Here is a 25,961-nt window from a genome sequence, read left to right on the forward strand (position 1 = left end):
ATATTTCCACTGAGAGAGACGGCAAAATATATTATCCCATGATGAGGTTATATACACACCCTCGCACATATGCACACACACACATATATGCCCTTACACACACAGACACACACACACACACACACACACACACACAGACACACACACACACACACACACACACACACACACACACACACACACACACACACACATGCACCACATGTGTAGACAGACATGCATATATACACCAACATCCCAGTAACACAAACATTACTTCATCATTTGATATATAGATGTGATGACAGGACATGACTATACCTGATACCTTTATTCAATCAGACCAACAGTGAATTATCTTCAGTTCAGATATAAAAGGAGAGGTGTTTAAGAACAGGCAGATATCGTCCTCTGGCTGGTTCTACCTCGCGTGTCACTATGTCATTGTCTCTGTAACATGGAGGAATGCCTGACAGGAAAAACAAGAAGGACCCACGCTCAGAGAAGGAAAAAGGGAACGAATGAAGGAGAGAGGCAGGGAGAGAAAAGTCTCTCCAAACAGAACCAGATGGAGTGTGGGGCGCTCTTTGATCTCTACTCTGCCTGATTGATGTTGCACATTTCATTTCCTCGTCAGGGATGTGACATAATGTTTCAGCCACTATTTTCTCTTTTTTACTCTCTCCCTCTATTTTCTTTGCAGTGGTCAACACACCAAACAATGAAAAGACATCAAAACTGTGACCATCAAAACCAAAAATGCTGGAAAAGACAACTTGACTGGAAATAGTTCTGAACCCACCAGTTGTGCTAAATCTACTTAGAAATGGACTGAAGTGGCTCACAGCTAGCGTATCAGAGTAGGACACCGTGAAACTGTTGTGTGTGAGGGAACATGTCTATATCATAGCATGGCTGACATCCACAGGAATGCCTAATACTTTAGCTGTGACCTCAGTCTACATCTAATTCAACAAAAGAAATGAGCTGTCATAAAGCAGAGATCTCCAAAGTGTAACCCACTAAGATTTAATGATGACTGCAAACACACTGCTTTGATATCTCATTTCCTGAGAACTAATTTTGCAGTCAGATTCCCTATTTAATATATATTGTGGAAGGTGGTGAGTAAGATATGACTCAACATAGGGAGATTTCAATTATTCTTGCAATATTTTGCGTGTGAAACGTTGGCAGCCTTGAAGCAAAACTCTATTGCACGTTCAATTATTGTTTGTTTTCCACATGCCAGATACTTTTAAATAACACTCAAACCAATCCCAAAGAATAGAAGCTAACAAAGTGATGAATTGCACAAATTCCAACAGGGACACTATGCCCTCCCTCCTGTCACACAGGCACTGTTCACCCCACTGCCCAAAGCTGTGGGACACCCCCACATCTGGCCTCCATTTCCTCCAGTAAAGAGACACTTCCTGTGGGCAGGCTTTGAGGGGGAAGGGGGCTGCACGTCTAAAGTTTGGGTATGCTGAGCGGGTGCAGCAGGGGCAGAGGTGATATAGATTTGGACACAGGTCAGGGTCAGAGGGGTATCCACTAATGTTATGGTTAGAGCAGTAATGGGCATGGCTTGGATAACAGACAGTTGCAGTAAATAAGCTATATTGTCTGTGTTTCTGAACTACTGAAATCTCATTGTCTCCTTAACATATCTAAAAGTTTGGCTGCTTTCTCGTGATACCTTAGGAAATGTAGACAGATGTTTGATAGAAATAGGCCTAAAAGGTAGTACTGTGTTAAGTAAACTACTGTATAGCAAACAGTATGTACAGTATCAGTATGTACAGGTAGTAGGAATAAAAGTGGTGTGTTCTTTATAATTGACGTTGCTTGAATAGCTGTGGGATATGTTCCACATTTGAGGAACTTGAAGTTGGCTTTTATCAAATCCCTCTTAATGTTAGAAATAACATCTGTTACTTTACTGTTCCAAGATGGGGGCTTTAGAATCCACTTTTAGGGATAAAGTTTATAAACCAAAAAAAATATGCAGGCATTACTGATTCTTTCCAAGGATTTCCGACAAATTTCTCTCTCTCTCTCTCTCTCTCTCTCTCTCTCTCTCTCTCTCTCTCTCTCTCTCTCTCATTTTGGAGAAAAGGGTGCAATGAAATGAATAAAGAAAATGGTGACACTTCGAAGCCCAGCTTATTACCAGGAGTTTGGTACCTGTGGTGCCACTTCAAAGCCCGACTTATTACCAGGAGTTTGGTACCTGTGGTGCCACTTCAAAGCCCGGCTTATTACCAGGAGTTTGGTACCTGTGGTGCCACTTCAAAGCCCAGCTTATTAACAGGAGTTTGGTACCTGTGGTGCCACTTCAAAGCCCGGCTTATTACCAGGAGTTTGGTACCTGTGGTGCCACTTCAAAGCCCGGCTTATTACCAGGAGTTTGGTACCTGTGGTGCCACTTCAAAGCCCGGCTTATTACCAGGAGTGTGGTACCTCTGGTGCCACTTCAAAGCCCGGCTTATTACCAGGAGTTTGGTACCTGTGGTGCCACTTCAAATCCCAGCTTATTACCAGGAGTTTGGTACCTGTGGTGCCACTTCAAAGCCCGGCTTATTACCAGGAGTTTGGTACCTGTGGGGCCACTTCAAAGCCCGGCTTATTACCAGGAGTTTGGTACCTGTGGTGCCACTTCAAAGCCCAGCTTATTACCAGGAGTTTGGTACCTGTGGTGCCACTTCAAAGCCCAGCTTATTACCAGGAGTTTGGTACCTGTGGTGCCACTTCAAAGCCCGGCTTATTACCAGGAGTTTGGTACCTGTGGTGCCACTTCAAAGCCCAGCTTATTAACAGGAGTTTGGTACCTGTGGTGCCACTTCAAAGCCCGGCTTATTACCAGGAGTTTGGTACCTGTGGTGCCACTTCAAAGCCCGGCTTATTACCAGGAGTTTGGTACCTGTGGTGCCACTTCAAAGCCCGGCTTATTACCAGGAGTGTGGTACCTCTGGTGCCACTTCAAAGCCCGGCTTATTACCAGGAGTTTGGTACCTGTGGTGCCACTTCAAATCCCAGCTTATTACCAGGAGTTTGGTACCTGTGGTGCCACTTCAAAGCCCAGCTTATTACCAGGAGTTTGGTACCTGTGGTGTTACTTCAAAGCCCGGCTTATTACCAGGAGTTTGGTACCTGTGGTGCAACTTCAAATCCCAGGTTATTACCAGGAGTTTGGTACCTGTGGTGCCACTTCAAAGCCCGGTTTATTACCAGGAGTTTGGTACCTGTGGTGCCACTTCAAAGCCCAGCTTATTACCAGGAGTTTGGTACCTGTGGTGCCACTTCAAAGCCCAGCTTATTACCAGGAGTTTGGTACCTGTGGTGCCACTTCAAAGCCCACCTTTTACCAGGAGTTTGGTCCAGACATCCAGCAGAGGACGCCAAAGTCCCTCTAACAGTGGATAAGTAGTGGGTGGGTGGATGGATAGGGGCCTGGAATGTATTTTTTATACTCTCCCTGACATACTGTCAACATTCAAGATACAATGCATGAAAACTAGTCTGTTTATTGTTTACTTTTGTTATTTTGTACAGAAACATTTAAACTGCACAATTCCATGATATGAATATACTAAAAAAGATAGGCCTAATGTTTAATTTGTTTCATCAGTCTGTTTGTTGTTTGTTATCTAGGCCATATGTTTTTTGTAATGATGTATGTAATTTTTCATGACCACTAGGAGGGCCACCAGGAGGGCCAACTGACAAGCCCCTTCATGTCATGTGTATATGACAAATAAACAAACTTGAACTTGCTGGGCTTTTTGACCTTTTTTTCCTTCCCCTGTTTAGTCTTTAACCCTGCACTGAATTTTCTGTTTGCTTATTTTTAGCGTGCTAAATAAATAAACAAAAAATAGAGACCTCTTCTTATCGACCTCAATTAAACCTTGTAACTTCTGTACAAACATAAAACAAAACACCCATTTTTCCAAGAGCTGGGAGACATTTAGAGTGAGGTGTTTACAGTAAACACAGTACGATGGGACACGTGTTTACACAGTATGTACAATACTGACTTCCCCCATCTCACCTTGGAGTTTCCTCAATGTGACAGAGTGGTTTCAATCATTGTGACTGAGTTATATTTTTTTAAAGACTTTTGGTTAACATATTTTAATAATGATGTGTACAGGCAGCTTACTGTCAAGGACTGCCCCTATGGCAGAAATCTTGGGACAATCACCTCTCGGAATGTTGCTCAGCACACATTTCAACTTTGCTTAGCCCGCAGATGTCAAATGTTACTTCCTTGACTTGCTCTCATTCCCTCTGTCTCTTCAGTGTGTTGTGAGTCCAGTGTGGAGAATTAAACTGAATAAGGAAGGACCATGTCTCTGTCTAAACCAAAGGAGCTGTTAGAACATGAGCTCAGCTGCCCTATCTGCCTGCAGCTCTACACGGATCCCGTGTATCTGCCCTGTGGCCATAACTACTGCCTGGCCTGCATTCAGAAGGCTACAGATGTCAGCGGTGGAGAGAAGAGCCTGCCTCAATGCCCTGAGTGCAGAGAAGAGTACGGCGGTACAGAGACCCTGCAAAGGAACTTCAAGCTCTGCGGCATCATAGAAGGCTACAGGGCCGTTGCGCCAGCGGACCACCTGAAGAGAGAGCCGCTGAAGGTGCGCTGTGACCACTGCCTGGACATAGAGACACTGGCCATTAAGACCTGCCTAAAGTGTGAGGCGTCCCTGTGTGCCAGGCACCTGCAGCACCACTCTGAGAGGGAGTCCTTCAGGAGCCATGACTTGGTAGAGCCCCAGACTCAGCTGGGCCAGAGAGGTTGTGCCATCCACGGACGCCTGCTGGAGTACTACTGCGCCAGCGACATGACCTCTCTCTGCGCCAACTGCTTCATTGAGGGCACCCACCAGAATCATGATGTCCTGGCGTTTGAGGCAGCCGAGGAGGAAATGAGGCGGGTCCTGGAGATTCAGAGCAAGGCGGTGGCCACCAGGCTGCAGCTGACCGAGACCCTGCTACAGAGGGCTGCTGAGGACCAGAGCACCTCTGAGGCTGTGGGAGACAAGCTGCTGTCCAAGTCTGTGGCTTTGATGGACAGCATGGCCGACCTGGTGAGCAGGTACAAGGACAGGATGAGCCTGCTGCTGGAAAAGGAGAGAAGCCATCGGAGGGAGAGCTGGCAGAATGGCCTCGGGCTTCTAGAAGAACAGCAGCAGCAGCTGATGGAGGCCCACCAGCGCACCACTGAGGTCCTCACAGAGACAGAGAAGTGTCTGTTCATCAACAGGTTCCTGCTAATTGAGCCCCAGCTCAGGGAGGTCGTGACTGGCACCATGGCCAGAGTGCCCAGCGAGGTCCCTCTGAACCCCAAGCGGCTCCAGGCCAGCCTGAGGATGGAGGACTTCAGGGCAGAGATGGCTCGGCTCCTCCAGTCTCTCCACGTCCTGCTAAACCCTCTGGAGCTGACCTTTAACGTCAGCACGGCCCACACCAGCCTGCTGCTCTCCAACGACCTGCGGACAGTCAAGTACAGCGGTACCAAGCAGGCCTACGCTGATAACCCAGAGAGGTTCAGTACCGCGCCACAGGTCCTGTGCTCCCAGGGCATCACCAGTGGGGAGCACATCTGGGTGGTGGAGATGGGCGACCAGAGCATGTGGTCAGTGGGCTTGTGCTACAAGAGCATGCCCAGGAGGGGTGACCACAGCCGGCTGGGGCATAACCAGGTCTCCTGGCGTTTGCAGTGGAAGAACAAGAAGCTGACGGCATGCCATGCCTCCTCAAATGTGGCGCTGGCAGAGATGGCCAATCAGCCGCTGAGGGTGGAGGTGGCTCTGGACTATGAGGGGGGAACACTGATCTTCCACAGCACCAAGGACTGTCGGGAACATCTGCACACGTTCAGAGCTGTGTTCAGAGAGCCTGTGTACCCTGCGTTCAGCATCCACTCCACCAGAGCACAGTCCTGGATCACGCTACAGAGTGGAGTGTAACCCTCCCTCAGCCTCCCCCTTAGTATGTCCACCTGGGCTTAGTATGTCCACCTGGGCTTAGTATGTCCACCTGGGCTTAGTATGTCCACCTGGGCTTGAAATGCCTTTTCTACTGACTAACCAAAGAAATACCTTACTTATTATTATGATTATTCCGGATAAATATATGGGTAAAATAGGTACATCTAAATCTCTGTTTGAATATATCTATGAATATTCAAAAATGTTGTCCATGCTAGTCCTTTAGTTGCTCCACAGTACATCATTAGACATCGTCAGTATAGATGTATTTTGTTATTCACAATGAAAGGAATGTTCTGATTGAGTTTTCTGCATGGGTAAATTCAGTAAATAGCCAGATCTATGTGGTGTTATGTTATTGAGGTTTTTTTAGAGCTGATATAGTGCAAAAATAATGTGCCATAGTACATGTGAATATCAGCTACTTTATTTTCAAATTTGACAGTTGTTGACAACATGACAAGAAATGTGTGCGTTGTAATTTTATTCGAAAATCAGTCCACTTTGGAATCATAATGTACAGAATAAACAGTTATACTGCTATTGTGCTTTGCTGAATTTTTGTCTTTGATTCAAGGCTTGTATTGCTAAATCTGATATGCAGTCATTTGTCTGTTGTCAAAATTCCATGTCTTTGCATCCTACATGCACACAAACTTGTGCATTGGTCCAACAACCTACTATCAGGAGCTAATGCTATGAAAGATTTAACCTTTATAAATACAAATGAGCAACAGGATGTAGGTTCTGTCAGAAAGTGGGTGTAGCTGGTGCAGGAAGTCAGGCGCAGGAGAGCAGAATGAGTGAGCAACGTACTTTACTCTAAAAACAAAGGCACAAGGTAACAATACACTTGACCAATAACCAACGGTAAACATAACGCACGAGTGAACACAACACCCGTGGAAAAACCAGCCATCATGAACCGAACTGAACATAGAAATAATCACCCACAACAAACATGGGGGAAACAGAGGGTTAAATATATAAACATGGAATTGGAGAATGAAAACCAGGTGTGTAGAAAATAAAGACAAAACCAATGGAAAATGAAAGATGGATCAGCGATGGCTAGAAGACCGGTGACGTGGACCGCCGAACGCCGTCCGAACAAGGAGAGGGACCGACCTCGGCGGAAGCCGTGACAGGTCCACAATTCATTTTAGTTTAAGGCAATGTTCTGTTGTAACCAGACACCAAAGATCATTTTTGGCAAAAGCTCTAAAACTATGCAAATGGTATTCTCCATCACTAAATACATGTTTATTGATGTAGTGGTATTGTGTTTGAATTATTGTTGATGCACTTTCTATTTAAGCAGATTGTATTTGTGTACCTGTTTTTTAAAGCCCCCATGGAGACGTAATTATTTTTTCAAATCATCACTGTATGTCAAATAAATCCCAGTGTGTGCTTATTTAATGAAAATAATGTGTGTCTCTGAGCCTCCTTTGGCTTTTGAAATGGTCAGTCTCATCATGTGGGTGTTAGGATACACATTTGAAGATATTTACATACACAGCCCTGATTGGCTGATAGGATTGTCTAAATAGTTTGACAGTTGTTTCAAAAGCTGTGCTCCCATAGTAGGCTATTTTTTCATTTAACCTGGCAAGTCAGTTAAGAACAAATTCTTATTTACAATGACGGCCTAGGAACAGTGGGTTAACTGCCTTGTTCAGGGGCAGAACGACAGATTTTTACTCGGGGATTCGATCTACTGGCCCAACGCTCTACCCACTAGGCTACCTGCCGCCTAGCTACTGTCTACTTAGATAACATTCCAGTCCTTGTACTCTGTGTCATATGCGAAAGTTCTTTAACATGACAAGGAGTGGCAAGGAGGGGAATGATAGCTAAGCAGACTGGTGCCTCTTCAAGAACAATAGATGGACCTTGACAAACTGGTTTTAAAAAACATTTCTCACACTAACTTTAATACATGACTTAATGCAAGCAAAAAATAATCTCTTAGTAAAGGGACAGTTGATTGATTGTGCTAATGTGGCTACAATGTAGAGAATCTACCACAATAAAATATGATTGTTTTTAACCTATGGTTGACTAAATTTCCACATCCTCACTAATGATTTTCCGAAAAGCAAAGCAGACATTTTTCCTTATGATGGAGCAGTTGATGAAACGCGATTTGACATTGCTTCTCTCTTCCCGACCAACCTGCTTTTCCAGCCGTTCTTCTTCTTCTTCTTTGATATCATGGCGGTCTGCAAACAAAAGTTTCAGGTGCACGCCGCACCTACTGTGCTGGCATGTACAATCAATTATGATCTGTCCAATTCTGTACTACCATTAAAAATAAAAATAAACAAATAAATCCCTATTAACTTATACCTCACCCTCCCCTAAAAATACTCCCCAACCACCCATAAACCATTCAACTTTGTTTATACCATGCTGAAACACGCCACCCCATGTCAACAACCATTTCAACAGTAACATCTGTTACCTCCAATGTCTATTTTGCCGTCTCCTCAATAAACTTCAAACTGGCTTTTCTGCTTTCCACAACTCCAATCGGATTGATAACCTTACCAATAAAAGCTATGGAGTCAACTTTATTCATGATCAAAGTGTCCTTTGACAGCCCACATGTATGACCCTCAACAGTACAGTAGATCCACTTACTACAGTAACATCCATGTAGGCTCCATCAGTCCACACTGTAGTTCTACCAATCTGTTTTACAGTCTCTGCATATGATACATCATGACTGATCCTTTTTCTCTCTACGTCTTTTTCTATCTCTCTGTCTCTCCGCCTCTCTACTTATTTTTCTGTTCCTCTCTTCTCTCTCTGAACCTCTGTCTGCACCTGGCATCCACCAAATGCGGTACTGTGCTTTCCCCCACAATTACAGCACTTAACCTTCACATTGCTTACACATTCACAATAATCATGTTCCCCTCCACATTTGACACATATTTTCTTTCCTTTACACTGAGCAGCTACCTGTCCCATTCTTTGGCATTTAAAACACTGTAATGCATATGGGACAAATTCTCTAACATTGAAACTAAGGAATCCTTATCTGTATTTTTCAGGGAAAACTTTATCAAACCTCAGCATCGCTGATAAGCTTTCATTTCTTTGACTTTCTTTCCTACTGATCAACCTTTTGGCCAAAACGTTGTACACAGTACCCTCTAGTGACAAAAAAATAGTATTTGCTGCCCCCTTGAGGAATGTTTGGACTAGCACAGTTTACACCCAAATGCATTGCTGTGGGGTGTGACAGTGGATGTTGTTCCAGTACATACTATAGGTTGATCCATATTACAATCTTGAAATACTAGATTGTGGCTGGAATGCATTCTTTTGACTAAAAGACTAGAACGACTAGAACCAGCTCACCTGCTTTTGCACTGTGATTTGACTATTAGATGTTCAATGTAAAAAAATAAGAAAAATAAATAAATAAAAAGGAATAGTTTCACCATATTAAAACAAGAGTTTAGTTCATGTAACAGGGTTGCGGTGTTGGGGAGTAGTGAACTACATGTATTTCAACAAGTCATTTAACTACATTTTGCAGTAGATTGGTTTTATTGGTTATATTTTTTATTTATTCGCGCCAAAGAATATAAGTGAAAGACAAAACAGTACAACTAAAAAACCTGGTAAAACGGTGTGCAGGTGAGGTTAGAAGCCCATAAAGGAAAACCACACCACAAATATAAGTACAAAAAAAAGGTTGTTCAATCAATTTTAAAAAAGCACATTAATTATAATTGTACATAATATATACTCAGTAAACAAGAAAAAACATGTTTGATTATGGAGGAGATTATTGGGTAGTTTGGTTCATCAAGCTGAACCCCAGTCTTCGCTTGAAGTTATTGAAGGACGATGAGGTGAAGATAAGAATTCCAGAGCATGGTACCTCTGTATCTGAGAATTGACTATGTGAGGTGCAGCAGTGGGGAGGGTGAAGGTTATTGCAGTCTTGTGTTATATAGATGGAGTTCAGAATGAACAATCCATTGAAGGGATTAGGTAAACTGTCTGGGAGGTATGAGTATTTGTAGATGACAGTGCATAATTGGCGGACATTAATGTAGTGAATAGACAAGATATTGAGTTTCTTAAACAAAGGTGCAGATGGAGCCAGGTAATTAGAGGTGGCTAGCCTTGCAAATGTATGTTGTATGATGAGTAATTTGTGTAGGTAGGAGGCATATGTACTGGCCCAGAGAATATTACAGTCAATGAGATTTGTGTAAATTATGCTGTAGTATAGAGTTAGGACTTAAGCCGGATGAACCAAACCACTAATCTTTCTGATGATACCAAAAGATTTCATAACTTTGCTGCAGACAAAATTAATATGATCTTAGTGGGATGAATGAATACAATAAAGTTAGATTTTTTTACATTTTAAGATAATTTGTTTATCTGGAACCATTCAGAGAATTTAGCCATAACTGAGTTGTCTTCCTTAATTAGTGAATCAAAATTCTTGTGTGATAAAATCTAATTGGTATCATCAGTAAAGAGAAATGGGAAGTACGGTCATTGATATAGATTAGGAATAACACAGGCCCAATCATCCAACCCTCTGACACACCACAGGATATCCTGGTAGATGCATAGCCATTTGCATAAACACATTGTTCTCTATCATAAACATAACTAAATAACCAATTATATGTATAATCATGAAAACCGTAATAATGCAATTTAGAAAGTACTATTCCATGATCAACCGTGTCAAAAGCTTTGGATAAATCTAAAAAGATGCCAAGAGCGTATTCATTGTTGTTAAGGGCTTTAAGGATTTTATCCACAAGTTGCAAAAGAGACATATCTGTGGAGTAGTTTTTACGAAAACAATATTGGTGCTCATAAAGAATACAGTGTTGATTTAAATGTTTCAACATTCTTATACACTAACTTTTCTAGGATTTTAGAAAACAATGGTACAGATTTTTTTGTAAAAGATCATGGATTCCCAGATTTATAGAGGGGGATAACGTTGGAAATGTTCTAATCTTTAGGAACCATACCAGTTTGCATAGATTTGGTGAAGATATATATACGTTAGAGGCTCAGTAATCGAGGAAGACACTGATTTCACCAAAGTGGCACCTTTCTCATCATGACCTGCTGCTGATATCTTTAAATTACCGATTACCTCCATCACCTCCATTACATCAGGAAGATCAAACTGAAGCAGAGAAGGGAAATGTCCCGTTATGTAATCAAAAGCATTTCCATCAGTTTTCTAAGTTTTCTTTGACAAAGTGGAACCCACACTCACAAAAAAGTTATTAAATTCACATGAAATAACATCAGGATCACTTTACAGTAGGTCTTATTTCCAACAATATATTGAGATGGAATAGCTGTAGATGCCTTTTTCTTATTCAACAGTTGATTGATGATTTTCCAAGTTGACTTTATATTATTTAAGGATCCTTGGAATTTGTTGTTAAAATATACATGTTTAGATATCCAGAGTAAATGTCTTGTTATACATTTTGTAATTTGCAGAAATCAAGGGAAAGGGATTTGTGAGACACTTTTTATACAACTTTTTTTTTAAACTGACGATTTTTTGAGTCCGGTTGTAAACCAAGATTTCCAGAACCCTTCTGCTGATCTCTTATGTGGTTTAACTAAGGGAAAGCAGTGGTGAAATACACAGTTGAAAGATGTGAGAAAAGTCTGGTAAGCAGAATCCGCATCGGCCTGATTATAAACAAGCTCTCACAATTACTTTTGTTAAATATTCTATGTTTAATGCTACTAATCATTCCCATCTGTTCATTTCCAGCTGCCAAAGAGAACTGGAAAATTGGAAAGTGATCAGAAATGTCAGTATAACGCAAACCTGTGTTAGCCACATTATTCAAAGAATTCGTAAAAATATTATCAATAAGGGTGTCAGATGAACTGGTCACTCTTGTCTACTTCTAGATAAGGGGATACAGATAGCTGGAGGATAAAGTATTCAAAAAGTCAGATGTTGATGTTGATGTAATCACACAATAGAAAACTCATTTTATCTTCATTATTCATTAAATCCAAGGTTGATGCAAGGATATCAATGAAACTACCAATGTCAGAATTGGGTGGCCGATAGATGCATCCAATTACCCCTTTTTTTACCACCCAAAAATTTACAGGAGGGAATTTCTATGAAAAGAGATTCAACATCAATGTTATCAGATGTAAGTGTGAGCTCCTCTATTGCAAATAATCAAAAACATTTATGAACAAAAATAAATCCTCCTCCTCCCACTCTGGATGTTCTACAGTGGTGAACAGTATTGTAAGGAGACATGTCATAAAGCATGGTTGTCTCTTCAGTCAACCATGTTTCTGAAAGGGCAACACTGGAAAATTCATGACTGAGAGAAGACAGATAATGAACAAGTTGGTCATGATTTTTAGGAAGACTGCGACCGTTTAAGTGGAAGGTAGAAAATAAGCTTGTCTTGAAATGAGTTAAACTGCTATACAGGTTGTTAAATTGCTTAACATTATAGTCATCACAAGTGATAGACTTATTTCTGGTAAATTTCAGGAAATGTATATTTGGATCAACACAATCGTTATATTTATAGTTCGCTTTATTAATATCTAATGGGTTAAAGACCATGTTATCAGGATGATATCCTCCCCATGATGGCAGTTGAACTAAAATCAAATCTAGGTAGTGTTTTCAGTAGTTAATTACTTTCTTGCCATGTAGTGGTGTAGCTAACTACTGGAACTACACACTACTTTTTATAAAATATAAAATATAATTGAAGTAGACAATCATGTTCTTTATTTTTTGGCATCAGACCTGCCTAATTTTCACTTTAAACATATTTTTTGTGATTAATAGGCTAAAGTACACATTCTGTTATCCAGTGTTTGACTTGGACTAAAATAGTTGCCGGTACTCATTTTGGGTGCCAGTACTGTTTAAACAGTATTTAGGGGCAGGAGCTCCACAATATTTTTTAGATAGTATTCTAAAAGAGGAACAGGAGCTCAAGCAGTAGAACATTTGAGGTGCCGGTACTCAACTCTGGTGAGCTCCTGCCCAAGTCAAGCACTGCTGTTAACATTTGACCCATAAAGTGATCTGTCTAGCAATTTGTGGTCTATGACATTTCAGATTTACATATGCACATTTTCAGTGGTGTAAAGTACTTAGGTAAAAATACTTTAAAGTTCGACTTAAGTAGTTTTACTTTACTATTTATATTTTTGACAACTTTTACTTCACTACATTCCTAAAGAAAATTATGTACTTTTTACTCCATTCATTTTCCCTGACACCCAAAAGTAGTCGTTACATTTTGAATGCTTAGCAGGACAATTGTCAAATTCACGCACTTATCAAGAGAACTACCCTGGTCATCCCTACTGCCTATGATCTGGCAGACTCACAAAACACACATGCTTTATTTGTAAATGACGTCTGAGTGTTGGAGTGTGCCCCTGGTTATACGTACAGTGAATAAAAAAAAACAAGAAAATGGTGCGGTCTGGTTTGCTTAATATTAAGAATTTGAAATCATTTATACTTTTACTTTTACTTTTGTACTTAAGTATATTTGAGCAATTACATTTACTTTTGATACTAAAGTATATTTTAAACCAAAAACTTTGACTTTTACTCAAGTAGTATTTTACTGGGTGACTTTCACTTTTACTTGATTCATTTTCTATGAAGGGATCTTTACTTTTACTCAAGTATGACAATTGGGTACTTTTTCCACTACTGCACATTTTTCACGAAGTAGTTTGGATGTAGTGAACTACTTTTTCAAAGTAACTTTAGCTAAATAAACTATATTTGTATAGCTTTTTTTTATTGAATTTATTTTGGGCAACAGACATATACAAAAAAATGCACAATGTGGACCCAGAGGATATCACTTGAAAGTATTAATTAAAACTCTTATTTCCAAAGTGGTCCTCGATGGTAAAAACAATAACACATAATGATTAAAAGACAAGACAAAATTACAAACAACCATAAATACATTCATTTTTATTGACATCCTAAAAAGTGGCACTATTCACTGCACGTTGCCCTAACCTTAAATATCAACCATATTCATTTCACATTAAAACAACCTAGTAATTGCACATCATACTGATCCTTCAAATAAATACACCTGACCAGCAGTAGGGGGCACAAGGGGCAGTGGAGGGGTTTCTCTTACTTAGACAACCTTGTCCAAATGAAAAACTTTGCCTGCTTTTTAAAGCTATTTTACATTTTTATTTGCTTGATCTCCAATGGAAGGCTATTCCATAGGCAAATGCCTATATGGAAAAACGTACTCCTCGCAGTACGGTTACCTACTTGGGATTTTACAAGACATAACACTCGTTCTGGTACTGTGACTGTGTTGGTTATAGACCATATCAATGTGGTTTATCATGTAACCTGAGGCACGGTCATTTAAGATGTCAAACATATGGTTGTTTAAGTTGGTCCACTCTGGACTCCAAAGGCAACAAGCCCACCTCCCGGAACTCCGGTACCCCTATGTGGGTCCTAGGGGGGACATTCAGTACATACCTGATAACATTATTTTGCATGACCTGCATTCTCTTTTTCAGCTTTTTTGATAGTCCACTATACTAAGCAGAGCAGGCATAATCAAAATTACACCGAATAAATGTTGAGACAAGCAGTTTCTTAACTTTAATGTTAAAATATCTAGTGTTACAAAAATTCTATTTGTTTGCCATTTTAGAAAGAATTTTAGCAGCAATCAGGTCTTCAGAAACAGATTGATCAAGGGACACACCAAGATAAGATACACTTGTTTTAAATTCAATCTCCTTGCCTGCACAGTTTACCGTTATCTTGACAGCACTAAGCAATCTACATTTTGTTCCAAACAAAATCAATTAAGTTTTTCCCAAATGTAGTGACAATTTGTTGTCAGACAACCAATCTCCAACAAAATTCAATTCTTTACTCAGGGTCTCCTCTATGTGAACTGTATCCTTCCCTGATACCAGTATGGCTGAATCCTCAGCATAAAGCAAGAGTTAGCACTTTACTGTATCTGGCATATCATTAACATATATAAGAAATAAGAGAGGCCCTAAAATGGGTCCCTGCGGTACTCCACGGGATATTTATTTTGCCTCTGACAGAACATCACCAACATTACATACTTGTGTTCTGTTGGTCAGATAAGACCTAAACCAATTCCCTGCTACATCATTTAGACCCGTGCATTTCAGTTTCATCAGGAGAATATCATGGTCCACAGTGTCAAAAGCGTTCTGCAAGTCTAACATGACCATACCTGTATAGTTCCCCTTCTCACTTCCCTGCTTAATGTGGTCAAAAATGTGGATACGGCAAGTATCAGTGGAATGAGCTGCTCTAAAGCCAGATTGTAGTTCATAAAGAAGTTTGTGCTCAAGAAGGCATCCCTCAAGTTGATTTAAAACAAATATCTCAACAACTTTGGAAAAGGTGCTTAGGATTGACACAGGCCTGTAGTTTCCTACATTTGTTTTACTGCTCTTCTTGTGGAGTGGAACCACCCAGGCTGTTTTGAGATCCTTGGGAAATACTACTAATAGAAAAGTTTAAAATATGCGTTATCATTTTAGCAGTGACACAAGCACTATCCTTTATGAATCTTGCAGCTTAACTTTTTCCAGTGTGAAGTAATTGTTAGTTTGGTAAACAATATTTTCAGAGTAGCTTCCTCAACACTGCAGGGTTGTCCTTAAAATGAGGGACAGGCGTTAATGATTCACAAATCACATAAATAATAAAGTGGCTTTAGATCTTCCTTGACATCACAGAGTGCATTTTGGCACTTTAGCAAGCCAGATTTATTGAATTCTCTCTTAAGGGCACTTCATTTAATATAACTGGCTTTTAAAATGCAATATTGGTGCACAATTTCTACTTAAAATATCAAAAGGATGTAAGAGGCACTCTTTTCGTGAAACGACCCAGAGCTCAAATTGCTAGTTTTTGATTGGACTAATAATTTTCATCATAATAATAACCCCCCCCCCCCACACACACCTCTCTACCAATTCTTGATGGATTGTATTTCTCCCCTAACCCCTCCCCTCCCTCACTCATCACCCACAGGGCTGCGTTATCTTGTGTGTGAGCAGTAAATTGAACCCAGAGAGTTTCTTGGGGCTTTAGATAGGAGGGGAGCGTGTGTTTTACACGTAGCCCCTTTCAGTAAGCCTGCAAAGAGACGTGTTGTGGAGGCTCTTATCTTCGCTCAGACACACGCCGGACACTAATAGAAATTCTGTGGAGAGGAAGCGTGTGGGGAATGCTCAATGAGCCGCCGGAGCCCGGGCCTCTGATGTGAGAGGAGGGGTAACTGGTAATTGCAGTCCCCCCCCCCCATCTCCCTCAAGGCCTTCCCCTCCCTGCCTCCTGATTAGTCAGGACACTAATGTCTGTGATTGTAACCATGTCGACCCTTAACCTTGGTTGATCTGCAGCTGTATTAGTAGACCATCCTCCATCACCCTCCTCAAATGTGAAAGGGGCCATTATTTGCATGGAGTGTCCTAATTGAATACGGTACCAATGGTCTTTTTAGTTTGCTTTACCGTAGAGATGTTGATGTAGGCTGGCCCTAGACGTCACTGAGGGGATGGAAGCTAAGCTTCAGATTCCGGTTTTATGGTTTGACACTATGCTGTGGTTGGGTATTCATCCAGGATTAACTGGAGCCCTGCCCTGCTTTCCTAGGCCCTGCATGGGCTTGAGTGTCACTGTGAATGGCCTCAGCTCCATAGAGATCCAGTCAGTGAGCAGCATAAACTGGAGTTCTGGCAACCCATAACCACACCACTCTGCATCCCTAACTGCTACTGATTAAAGGGCCTGTACACATAAAATCAATGATTAGGATAAGGAAGTAATGAAGCATCATTTGACTACTAGGCTAATTTCCTGGGTTGACTATTGTTGGTGTTAGTGATGCTTCAGTATTTGACCATGGACCAGCTGGTCTAACCAATACCTCCCCTCCTGTGTCTCAGTGATTCACTATCTCTGACAAACCCTGGTATTTCTCCAAAGGTCTCTCTCTGCATCAAGTCAATTTATTAGCGCACTATTACGCTCATTGTCCAGCCCCTCCTGTGACCTTTGTCAAACGGGGTAAGAGAATAGCAATGTTATTAGCAGAGGGAAGGTGATAAAAGCGTTTCTCTTGTCTTTCTCGGGGTTGGTGCCGTGCGACAGCCGGGGTCACTTAAAGCCAAATCACTAGAGGATGTGAAGCGGCGCGTCAGGCCCCTCCTTTTATTTCATCCCCTCGCTCCAGCCTTTTGTCTCCATCCAACTAAACCGCTGGACGCCACCTCCTCCTCCTCTTCATCTCCTCATCCCTCTCTCCTCCTGCCAAGGCCCTTGCTGCTCTGTGCCCTATGAATAGTCCTTGTTAATTCTTCAGAAGATTAATTTCAGAGAGAAAGAGGGAAGAAAAAGGGCTGAAGGGATTTTGTATTTTAAAATGTATTAATGCCCTTTTGCAGTATGTCGGCAGAAATAGGTGATAAGTCACATTAGCATACCCCCTCCCTGCTCTGTACAATTAAAAAGCTCATTTCATTAGCAGCCGCCCAGCTTCGCCTCTGATACTGTTTCACACCAAATGCCATCTATGGTTTCTCAGGGCTGTTTGCACATTGTGACTCACTCCATTAATCACAGTGAAGCCTCAGTAAATACAACATGAAAACACTCCGTATTTGTATGGCTCTATATCTTACTCCTCTCTTACAGCAAATCATTTTTGGCTAGATTCAGGTTCAGTGTATCAGATGCATGTCTTTTATGTTTTCAGATTAACGTCATTTTAGTGGCTGTGAACTTTGTTACCACGACATTAGCATGTAGTTAACCTGCTGATTTTGTCAATGTATGACAAGGTTAACTTCAGGCAGTGCTCCTTATCCCAGCCAGCCAAGATGTCCTTAAGACACTTCCTCATCTCAACACTGGATGGCAGTATAAGTCTTCTGTATCCCAGCTCTGGGTCCATCTTTGTGCTGCATGAAGACCTACAGTAGGCTACTCTTCTACCTACCCTACTGTACTGTAAGTGTGTAATTTCCCTCTCCTAGGAAAGCTAGAGACAAATGTTATGATATCACCCCAGATAATCTAATAGGCCCTAATCGCTCAGTCCAGCAGCAGCCTAAGCCATTTACCTCCATTAGAATATGAATGGTAGAGTGGTACACTGCACTACTGTGATCATAGTAAGCGCTCCTCTAGTGAAGATGGATAGGGGATTTAAAGTGGCAAGCTGCTGTGTGATCCAACAGATGTTTAGTTTGATTGGAAATTCTTACGTTTCCGTTTACATTACTCACATTTCCTCAATGTGGAGCCAATTGTCTCTAAAACTAGCGTCTTACACACTCAGACTACATCCCTTTATTGGGTTTCCTCGAAATTGCAACAGCTGTGTGCTCAGCCCTTCTAGAAAGATCCACTCTACTTAGGCATATGGCAGCATGCTTCATTACTGTGGCTCAGATGCATACAAATCCAGCTATATTGTTAGTGTTTACGCTTTTTTGCTCGCTTTCATATAAAACCCTTGTTAATGGTTGAAGCAAACGGCTGAGAGGAGCAGAGCAGTGAAGAGTTAGCTGTCTTCTGTGATGCAATAGTTTAACAATGTGCCAGTTGAGGGTTAATATGAAATTGATCAGACCAGAATGAGGGGACGTCCACTGGAAAAAGTCCCAGGTGACACTTTTGGCTGTCCTTTCGTTGTCCTGACCTGTCACGTGTGAAAGATTGGGTAGCCCTGGGTTCTTCTCTGAGATGTCAGACAGAGCCACGTTATCATGTCTTCAGATGCTCTGTATTGAGGGCTATCCCATGCTGCCCTCTGAAGCACAATCACTACAATTCTGTTCACTCACAAACTACTTTCTGATGGACTGCTCAGTATGGATGCTACAGAACTTCAAAGTTAGATAGTATATTTGTATTTTTTTGCTTTGTGTTGTAGGGTGATTCAATTAATATCTACCCTTTGCACTCTTGTCTGGTACTGTACTCTTTCTCTATCTAATTTTCTCTCTCCCTCTCTCTTTCCCTCTCTCTCTCTCCCTCTCTCCATCTCTCTCTCTCTCCCTCCCCCTCTCTCCCCCTCCCCCTCTCCATCTCTCTCTTTCTCTCTCTGGTTTATCAGAGAGATAGTAGTAGCAGCAGTAATCGGGGCCGTGCGGAGAGAGTGAACAGTAGAGTAAACAGGGCTTGCACAGATAACCCAGCTCTATCGGTAATTGTAATCTCAGAGCTGACATCTTTCTGCATGTAAAGCTATTAAGGCTCCGCTAGCTGCCTCTCACAAGCAGACCAGAATGCCAGTAATTGCAGACGTAACAGCAGGTGGAGGGAAGAGAGAGATTTTATCCCTCACACTCTGAACAGGCGCACCACGGCAAGCAACCAATTCGCTGCTCAGTGCTCTCCCCTCAGAGAGGTGCAGGAGGAACTTGTGGAGTGAAAGAGAATTAGTCAGTTGGATAAAGCTGCATCAGGTGATCTAAAACAAAGAGTATAGACAGATCACTGTGTGTGATTATGTATCTGTGTGTCTGTTTAGTTTAACATGTGACCAGACTGTGGCCAGTAGGCTTGGCGATATACAGTTAATACTGTATACTGGGGTGGTGTGCTACGCCACTGCTTATAACTAACTATAAGTTAAGTATAACTTTAAGACATCAAAGATCTGTCAAATAAATTATATCCAGCTCTGGGCTCCAGCTACGCATGTGGTTTGCTAACTTGCTAGCTAAGTGGGTAAATGTCAAGATCAAGCTTCTTGGTTACAGCAGAGACATTAAGATCCCTGTTGCTTAAATTGTTTTGTGCGTCAATTTTGTAAAAACAGTTTTAAATAGAGCCACTTGTGTGTATTTCCGGTAATACCGTATACCCAGGTATGGTACAGAAACGGTATGACAGTATGAACATATGGATACCGCCCAACGCTATTGGCCATACTGTCTGTGTTTTGTTCAGTCAGTAATAATGGATTTGACTGATAACCGTGGTCTGAAAGATGCATAATGAGACATCATCTTATTGGAGGATGTGAAAGGTATTTGAAATCATTTGTGGGTGTTTTTGATTTGTTTACATACAGTATATGAGTCTAGGCCTATATTTTGTATGTGTGCGTGTTAATATGAGTTTGAAATATGTGTGTATGAGTGCCCCTCTCCTTTGCTCCTTGTTATTTCACATCCTTGCTGTCAGGACAGCTGGGCTCCCCTTGAATAAGAAGAACTGGGGGGGGTTTTCCACCACGGATCAGTGCTGTAGAGTTATTAATGGTAGAAGAGATGAGAGGAGAGGAAAGCCAGTGGCCCATATTCTCCTTCTCCCCAGACAGTTCCCACTCTGGGTAATCAGTTTGATTATTAACTGCTAATTTATTGCATAGCTGGGAGCTATGTATTAAATAAATACATCAGAGTAAATAAACAGAGGAGCAGAGGGAGGGAACCCAAGCAGGGCTGAGACTGCTGCTATTGGATGGAAACTCAGCACGGGAAGACAGCGCAGGGGGTTGTGTGTGTTTATGAGTTAGAGTGAGTGGCGCTATTTTCATGTGTTATAATAACTGTACTGCACTGTGATGCTGAGATACTGCATGTAAGCTAGATGAGGGCAATGAGGAATTCAGCTGTCACAATGCTCTGATTCAGAGTGGTCTGTTACAACAACAAGTGTCTCTCTTCTAGCTCGGTTTGTGTTCAATATCCACATGATTCATATACATAGTGTTGTATTTGCAATGTGCATAATTGATTTGAGTAAAGCTAGCCTATATCTCTCATCTCACCATTGATAACAGGTTGTCTGTCTGGTTCTTTAGGTTCTGTGTAAGCCTAGTTCTGCTTTGTGTTCCTCATCAGTTTCCTCTCATTCATTAGGTCTAGTCTTCAGTTTCAGTTCCACCACATGGTTCTAGAATCAGTCTGTCTCTCAGCGTGCCTGGGCCGGCCTGTTTCCCTGCATCCATCCCATCCGGCCTGTTTACTGAGTTGCAGCCCAACAGATAACGAGGCGTGGACGGCCTTATTTATGAGAAAACCAACGCCCAGCAAGCCTCATTTCAAGACTTATCTCTGTAATTCATGCTTGGCTGAGTATTATCTGCCGGCTCCAGATCCCCAGAGGAGGCTCTGCAGTGAAGGAGAGAGCCCATCAGATTGCCTTTGTCTCTGCGGCGAATTAAAGAGGATGAAGAAAAAAAATGAAAAGGTCTGTGTGTGGTCAGGGAGAAAAGGGGATTACAGTGAGGGAAAAAGTATTTGATCCCCTGCTGATTTTGTACGTTTGCCCACTTACAAAGAAATAATCAGTCTATAATTTTAATAGTAGGTTTATTTGAACAGTGAGAGACAGAATAACAACAAAAAAATCCATAAAAACGCATGTCAAAAATCTTATAAAATGATTTGCATTTTAATGAGGGAAATAAGTATTTGACCCCTCTGCAAAGCATGACTTAGTACTTGGTGGGAAAACCTTTGTTGGCAATCACAGAGGTCAGACGTTTCTTGTAGTTGGCCACCAGGTTTGCACACATCTCAGGAGGGATTTTGTCCCACTCCTCTTTGCAGATCTTCTCCAAGTCATTATGGTTTCGAGGCTGACGTTTGGCAACTCAAACCTTCAGCTCCCTCCACAGATTTTCTATGGGATTAAGGTCTGGAGACTGGCTATGCCACTCCAGGACCTTAATGTGTGTCACGTCCTGGCCAGTATAAGGGTTAATTAGTATTGTAGTTTGGTCAGGACGTGGCAGAGGGTATTTGTTTTATGTGGTTCAGGGTGGTGTGTTTGTTTAAAGGGTGTTTGATTTAGTATTTCCGGGTTTTTGGTTGATGGTCTATGTTTATGTATTTCTATGTGTAGTCTGGTGAGTGTGTTTCTATGTTGTGTTGATTGGGGTTGGGACTCTCAGTTGAAGGCAGGTGTTGTCTATCTGCCTTTGATTGAGAGTCCCATATATTAGGGTGTGTTTGTGGTTGTTATTTGTGGGTGATTGTTCTGTGTTTCGCCTTGTGCCTTACCAGACTGTTTTTGTTGATCGGTCGTGTTTTTTTGTTATTTTTGTACGTTCATTTTTGATAGTTAATAAAAGTGAAGATGAGCCTGCACATACCTGCTGCGTTTTGGTCCTCCTTAACCGACGACAACCGTGACAATGTGCTTCTTCTTGAGCCACTCCTTTGTTGCCTTGGTCGTGTGTTTTGGGTCATTGTCATGCTGGAAGACCCATCCACGACCCATTTTCAATGCCCTGGCTGAGGGAAGGAGGTTCTCATCCAAGATTTGACGGTACATGGCCCCGCCCATCGTCCCTTTGATGCGGTGAAGCTGTCCTGTCCCCTTAGCAGAAAAACACCCCCAAAGCATAATGTTTCCACCTCCATGTTTGACGGTGGAGATGGTGTTCTTGGGGTCATAGGCAGCATTCCTCCTCCTCCAAACACGGCGAGTTGAGTTGATGTCAAAGAGCTCCATTTTGGTCTCATCTGACCACAACACTTTCACCAGTTGTCCTCTGAGTCATTCAGATGTTCATTGGCAAACTTCAGACGGGCATGTATATGTATTCTTGAGCAGGGGGACCTTGCGGGCACTGCAGGATTTCAGTCCTTCCCGGCGTAGTGTTACCAATTGTTTTCTTGGTGACTATGGTCCCAGCTGCCTTGGGATCATTGACAAGATCCTCCCTTGTAGTTCTGGGCTGATTCCTCACCGTTCTCATGATCATTGCAACTCCACGAGGTGAGATCTTGCATGGAGCCCCAGGCCGAGGGATATTGACAGTTCTTTTGTGTTTCTTCCATTTGCGAATAATCGCACCAAATGTTGTCACCTTCTCACCAAGCTGCTTGGCGATGGTCTTGTAGCCCATTCCAGCCTTGTGTAGGTCTACAATCTTGTCCCTGACATCCTTGGAGAGCTCTTTGGTCTTGGCCATGGTGGAGAGTTTGGAATCTGATTGATTGATTGCTTCTGTGGACAGGTGTCTTTTTTACAGGTAACAAGCTGCGGTTAGGAGCACTCCCTTTATTAAGGGTGTGCTCCTAATCTCAGCTCATTACCTGTATAAAAGACACCTGGGAGCCAGAAATCTTTCTAATTGAGAGGGGGTCAAATACTTATTTCCTCATTAAAATGCAAATCATTTCATAACATTTTTGACATTCGTTTTTCTGGATATTTTTGTTGTTATTCTGTCTCTCACTGTTCAAATAAACCTACCATTAAAATTATAGACTGATCCTTTCTTTGTCAGTGGGCAAACGTACAAAATCAGCAGGGGATCAAATACTTTTTTCCCCCACTGTAAGTCCAGCGTTATAGCACTACTACAGTGCTGCTGGTCCATTGGCTCGATTCAGGGTTTCACTCATTAATATTAGTGATGGTGTGCCTGCGTGCATGTCTGCGTGTCCAGGTGTAAGGCTGTCAGATTGTATGTTTGTGAGTTAGCTATAGAGAAGATGCTGTTCCTTAGCAACTTGCTGTAACTACCCATTGAGATTGTGCACTAAAACCCATCACATTGTGACTAATTACTGTATAATATATTATATAGTGTGACATGTGCATGGCTAGATATGTAGGCTAGGAGTAGATCTTACTCGACAACATGACTAAGGCGTGAATAAGACTTGCAGACAGTAAGAGTGTAACACAGCAGCAGTGTTTCAGAGCTAATGCCCCTCTCCTCTGGTAGAGCAGTGCGTTCCTCAGCTCTGCTGTCGCCCAGTCCTGAACGCCAGGGACTAATAGGGAGATTTTCCCCAGGCGATTCTACTGTGATTGTAATGCCTGTAATTTAGACTGGAGCTGCGGTCATCTTTACTGCTGGGCTGGCTGGCTGATTGGCTGTGAGTCTGGAGGGGAGAGGAGAAGCTATAATGAAACAGACACACCTACTGCCGACTGGAGACTTGAGGGGTCTTTAAATCGTGTCACAGACCGTCACACACAGGAAAGGCCAGGTTAAGCACTTAGCAATGACACAAGCTAGGTAAATGCATTGTGTTTCTAAGCACGTGCTGGCTTGATTAGGAACCCTGTTTGAAGAACAGTACACTGAAAGCTCTATAAACTTTGGCTCCTGGTTGACTTCTGTGACCCTAGCCCACAGCCTCTATCTCAGACAGTGGAAACCATCCTCTCCTTGGCTCTCTGTACTGTCTAGCTTCCAAGTTTGGCATTCTCAGCCAAACTTTAGCTTTTTCACATGAGCAGCACTTTTTATGAAATCAAATGACCACCCCTCCCATCCTGCAGCCTATTTTACACACCAGTTCTGTGTTTTTTAAATTGACCAATAAGCGGCCTTTATAATGATTACGAATCATCTCTCTGCTTCTCGCTTGACCCCCTCCTTTATCGGCCCTGCCTCTCAATGACCCCCTCCATTACCTGCTCTGCCTCTCAATGACCACCTCCATTACCCACTCTGCCTCTCAATGACCCCCTCCTTTACCCGCTCTGCCTCTTAATATCCCCCTCCTTTACCTGCTCTGCCTCTTAATATCCCCCTCCTTTACCCACTCTGCCTCTCAATATCCCCCTCCTTTACCCACTCTGCCTCTCAATATCCCCTCCTTTACCCGCTCTGCCTCTCAATATCCCCCTCCTTTACCCACTCTGCCTCTCAATATCCCCCTCCTTTACCTGCTCTGCCTCTCAATATCCCCTCCTTTACCCACTCTGCCTCTCAATATCCCCCTCCTTTACCCACTCTGCCTCTCAATATCCCCTCCTTTACCCGCTCTGCCTCTCAATATCCCCCTCCTTTACCCACTCTGCCTCTCAATATCCCCCTCCTTTACCCGCTCTGCCTCTCAATGACCCCCTCCTTTACCCACTCTGCCTCTCAATACCCCCCTCCTTTACCCGCTCTGCCTCTCAATGACCCCCTCCTTTACCCACTCTGCCTCTCAATATCCCCCTCCTTTACCCACTCTGCCTCTCAATGACCCCCTCCTTTACCCACTCTGCCTATCAATAACCCCCTCCTTTACCCACTCTGTCTCTCAATATCCCCCTCCTTTACCCGCTCTGCCTCTCAATAACCCCCTCCTTTACCTGCTCTGCCTCTTAATTTCCCCCTCCTTTACCCACTCTGCCTCTCAATAACCCCCTCCTTTACCCGCTCTGCCTCTCAATAACCCCCTCCTTTACCGGCTCTGCCTCTCAATGATCAACAGAGCTGCTCTCTTTTCCTTTTCTTTGCTTCCTTTTTCGCTCACCACCCGCCCCCCATCCTCTCACTCAGTCTCTCCATCTGTCTCTCTCTCTCTCTTCCCTTCCCTCACTCTCTCAATCTCTGACCTTACTAGCGTGTTGAAGATGTGGATGCCTGGGTAATCACAGCTTGATGTTCTGTTAATATCCCTGTCTTTTCCTCCCGGTTCTGTCTGCTCCAACTACAGTGCTGTTGTTTCCCTGCATTAAGACTGAATGTGTGCATGCAGGCAGGCCACTCTGCCGCCGCGGTACAGAGCTATCCAGCTAGAAAATTACATACGATCTGCGTACTGATGGAGGTTATTTTCTGTGTGAGAGACACGGGAGACTGGAGGAAAAGGGGGTAATTTTCGCCTGGGTGTAATTTGGGGTTGCGCTTTGTTGCGTTCTATTGTCTGGCTGTTACATGTGACACTCTCTCGGCTCAGTGCTGTAGGAAGCCCTCGCATTACCGCCAGCGTCCGCCATGCACATTGAGCACAGCCAACGGGGTTCGAGAGAGTTTGTGTGTGTCTGTGTGTTTGTTGTGTGTCTTTAAGTGCAATCCATGCTGTGTTATCTTTCTGTGTGTCTCGGCAACCTGTGCCCATCCTCCATGGCCGTCTCCTCAGTCCCCAGACAGTTTGGGGACACCAGCTGTCCTCAGTGACGTCTGTTGCTCTTTGTCCCGCCTCTCAACT

The 25,961-nt window shown here is 42.6% G+C and overlaps 1 protein-coding gene across 1 annotated transcript; it reads left to right on the top strand.

The window, feature by feature from the left end:
* The first annotated feature begins 4,251 nt into the window (after positions 1-4,251).
* Positions 4,252-6,524, top strand: LOC115168169 (E3 ubiquitin/ISG15 ligase TRIM25). The gene has a single exon (XM_029723186.1). It carries the CDS (start codon positions 4,335-4,337, stop codon positions 5,958-5,960), a length of 1,626 nt encoding a protein of 541 aa, XP_029579046.1. The 5' UTR covers positions 4,252-4,334; the 3' UTR covers positions 5,961-6,524.
* Positions 6,525-25,961: the final 19,437 nt, after the last annotated feature.

This window comes from Salmo trutta, chromosome 30 (assembly GCF_901001165.1).
Source record: "Salmo trutta chromosome 30, fSalTru1.1, whole genome shotgun sequence".
Taxonomy (NCBI): domain Eukaryota; kingdom Metazoa; phylum Chordata; class Actinopteri; order Salmoniformes; family Salmonidae; genus Salmo; species Salmo trutta.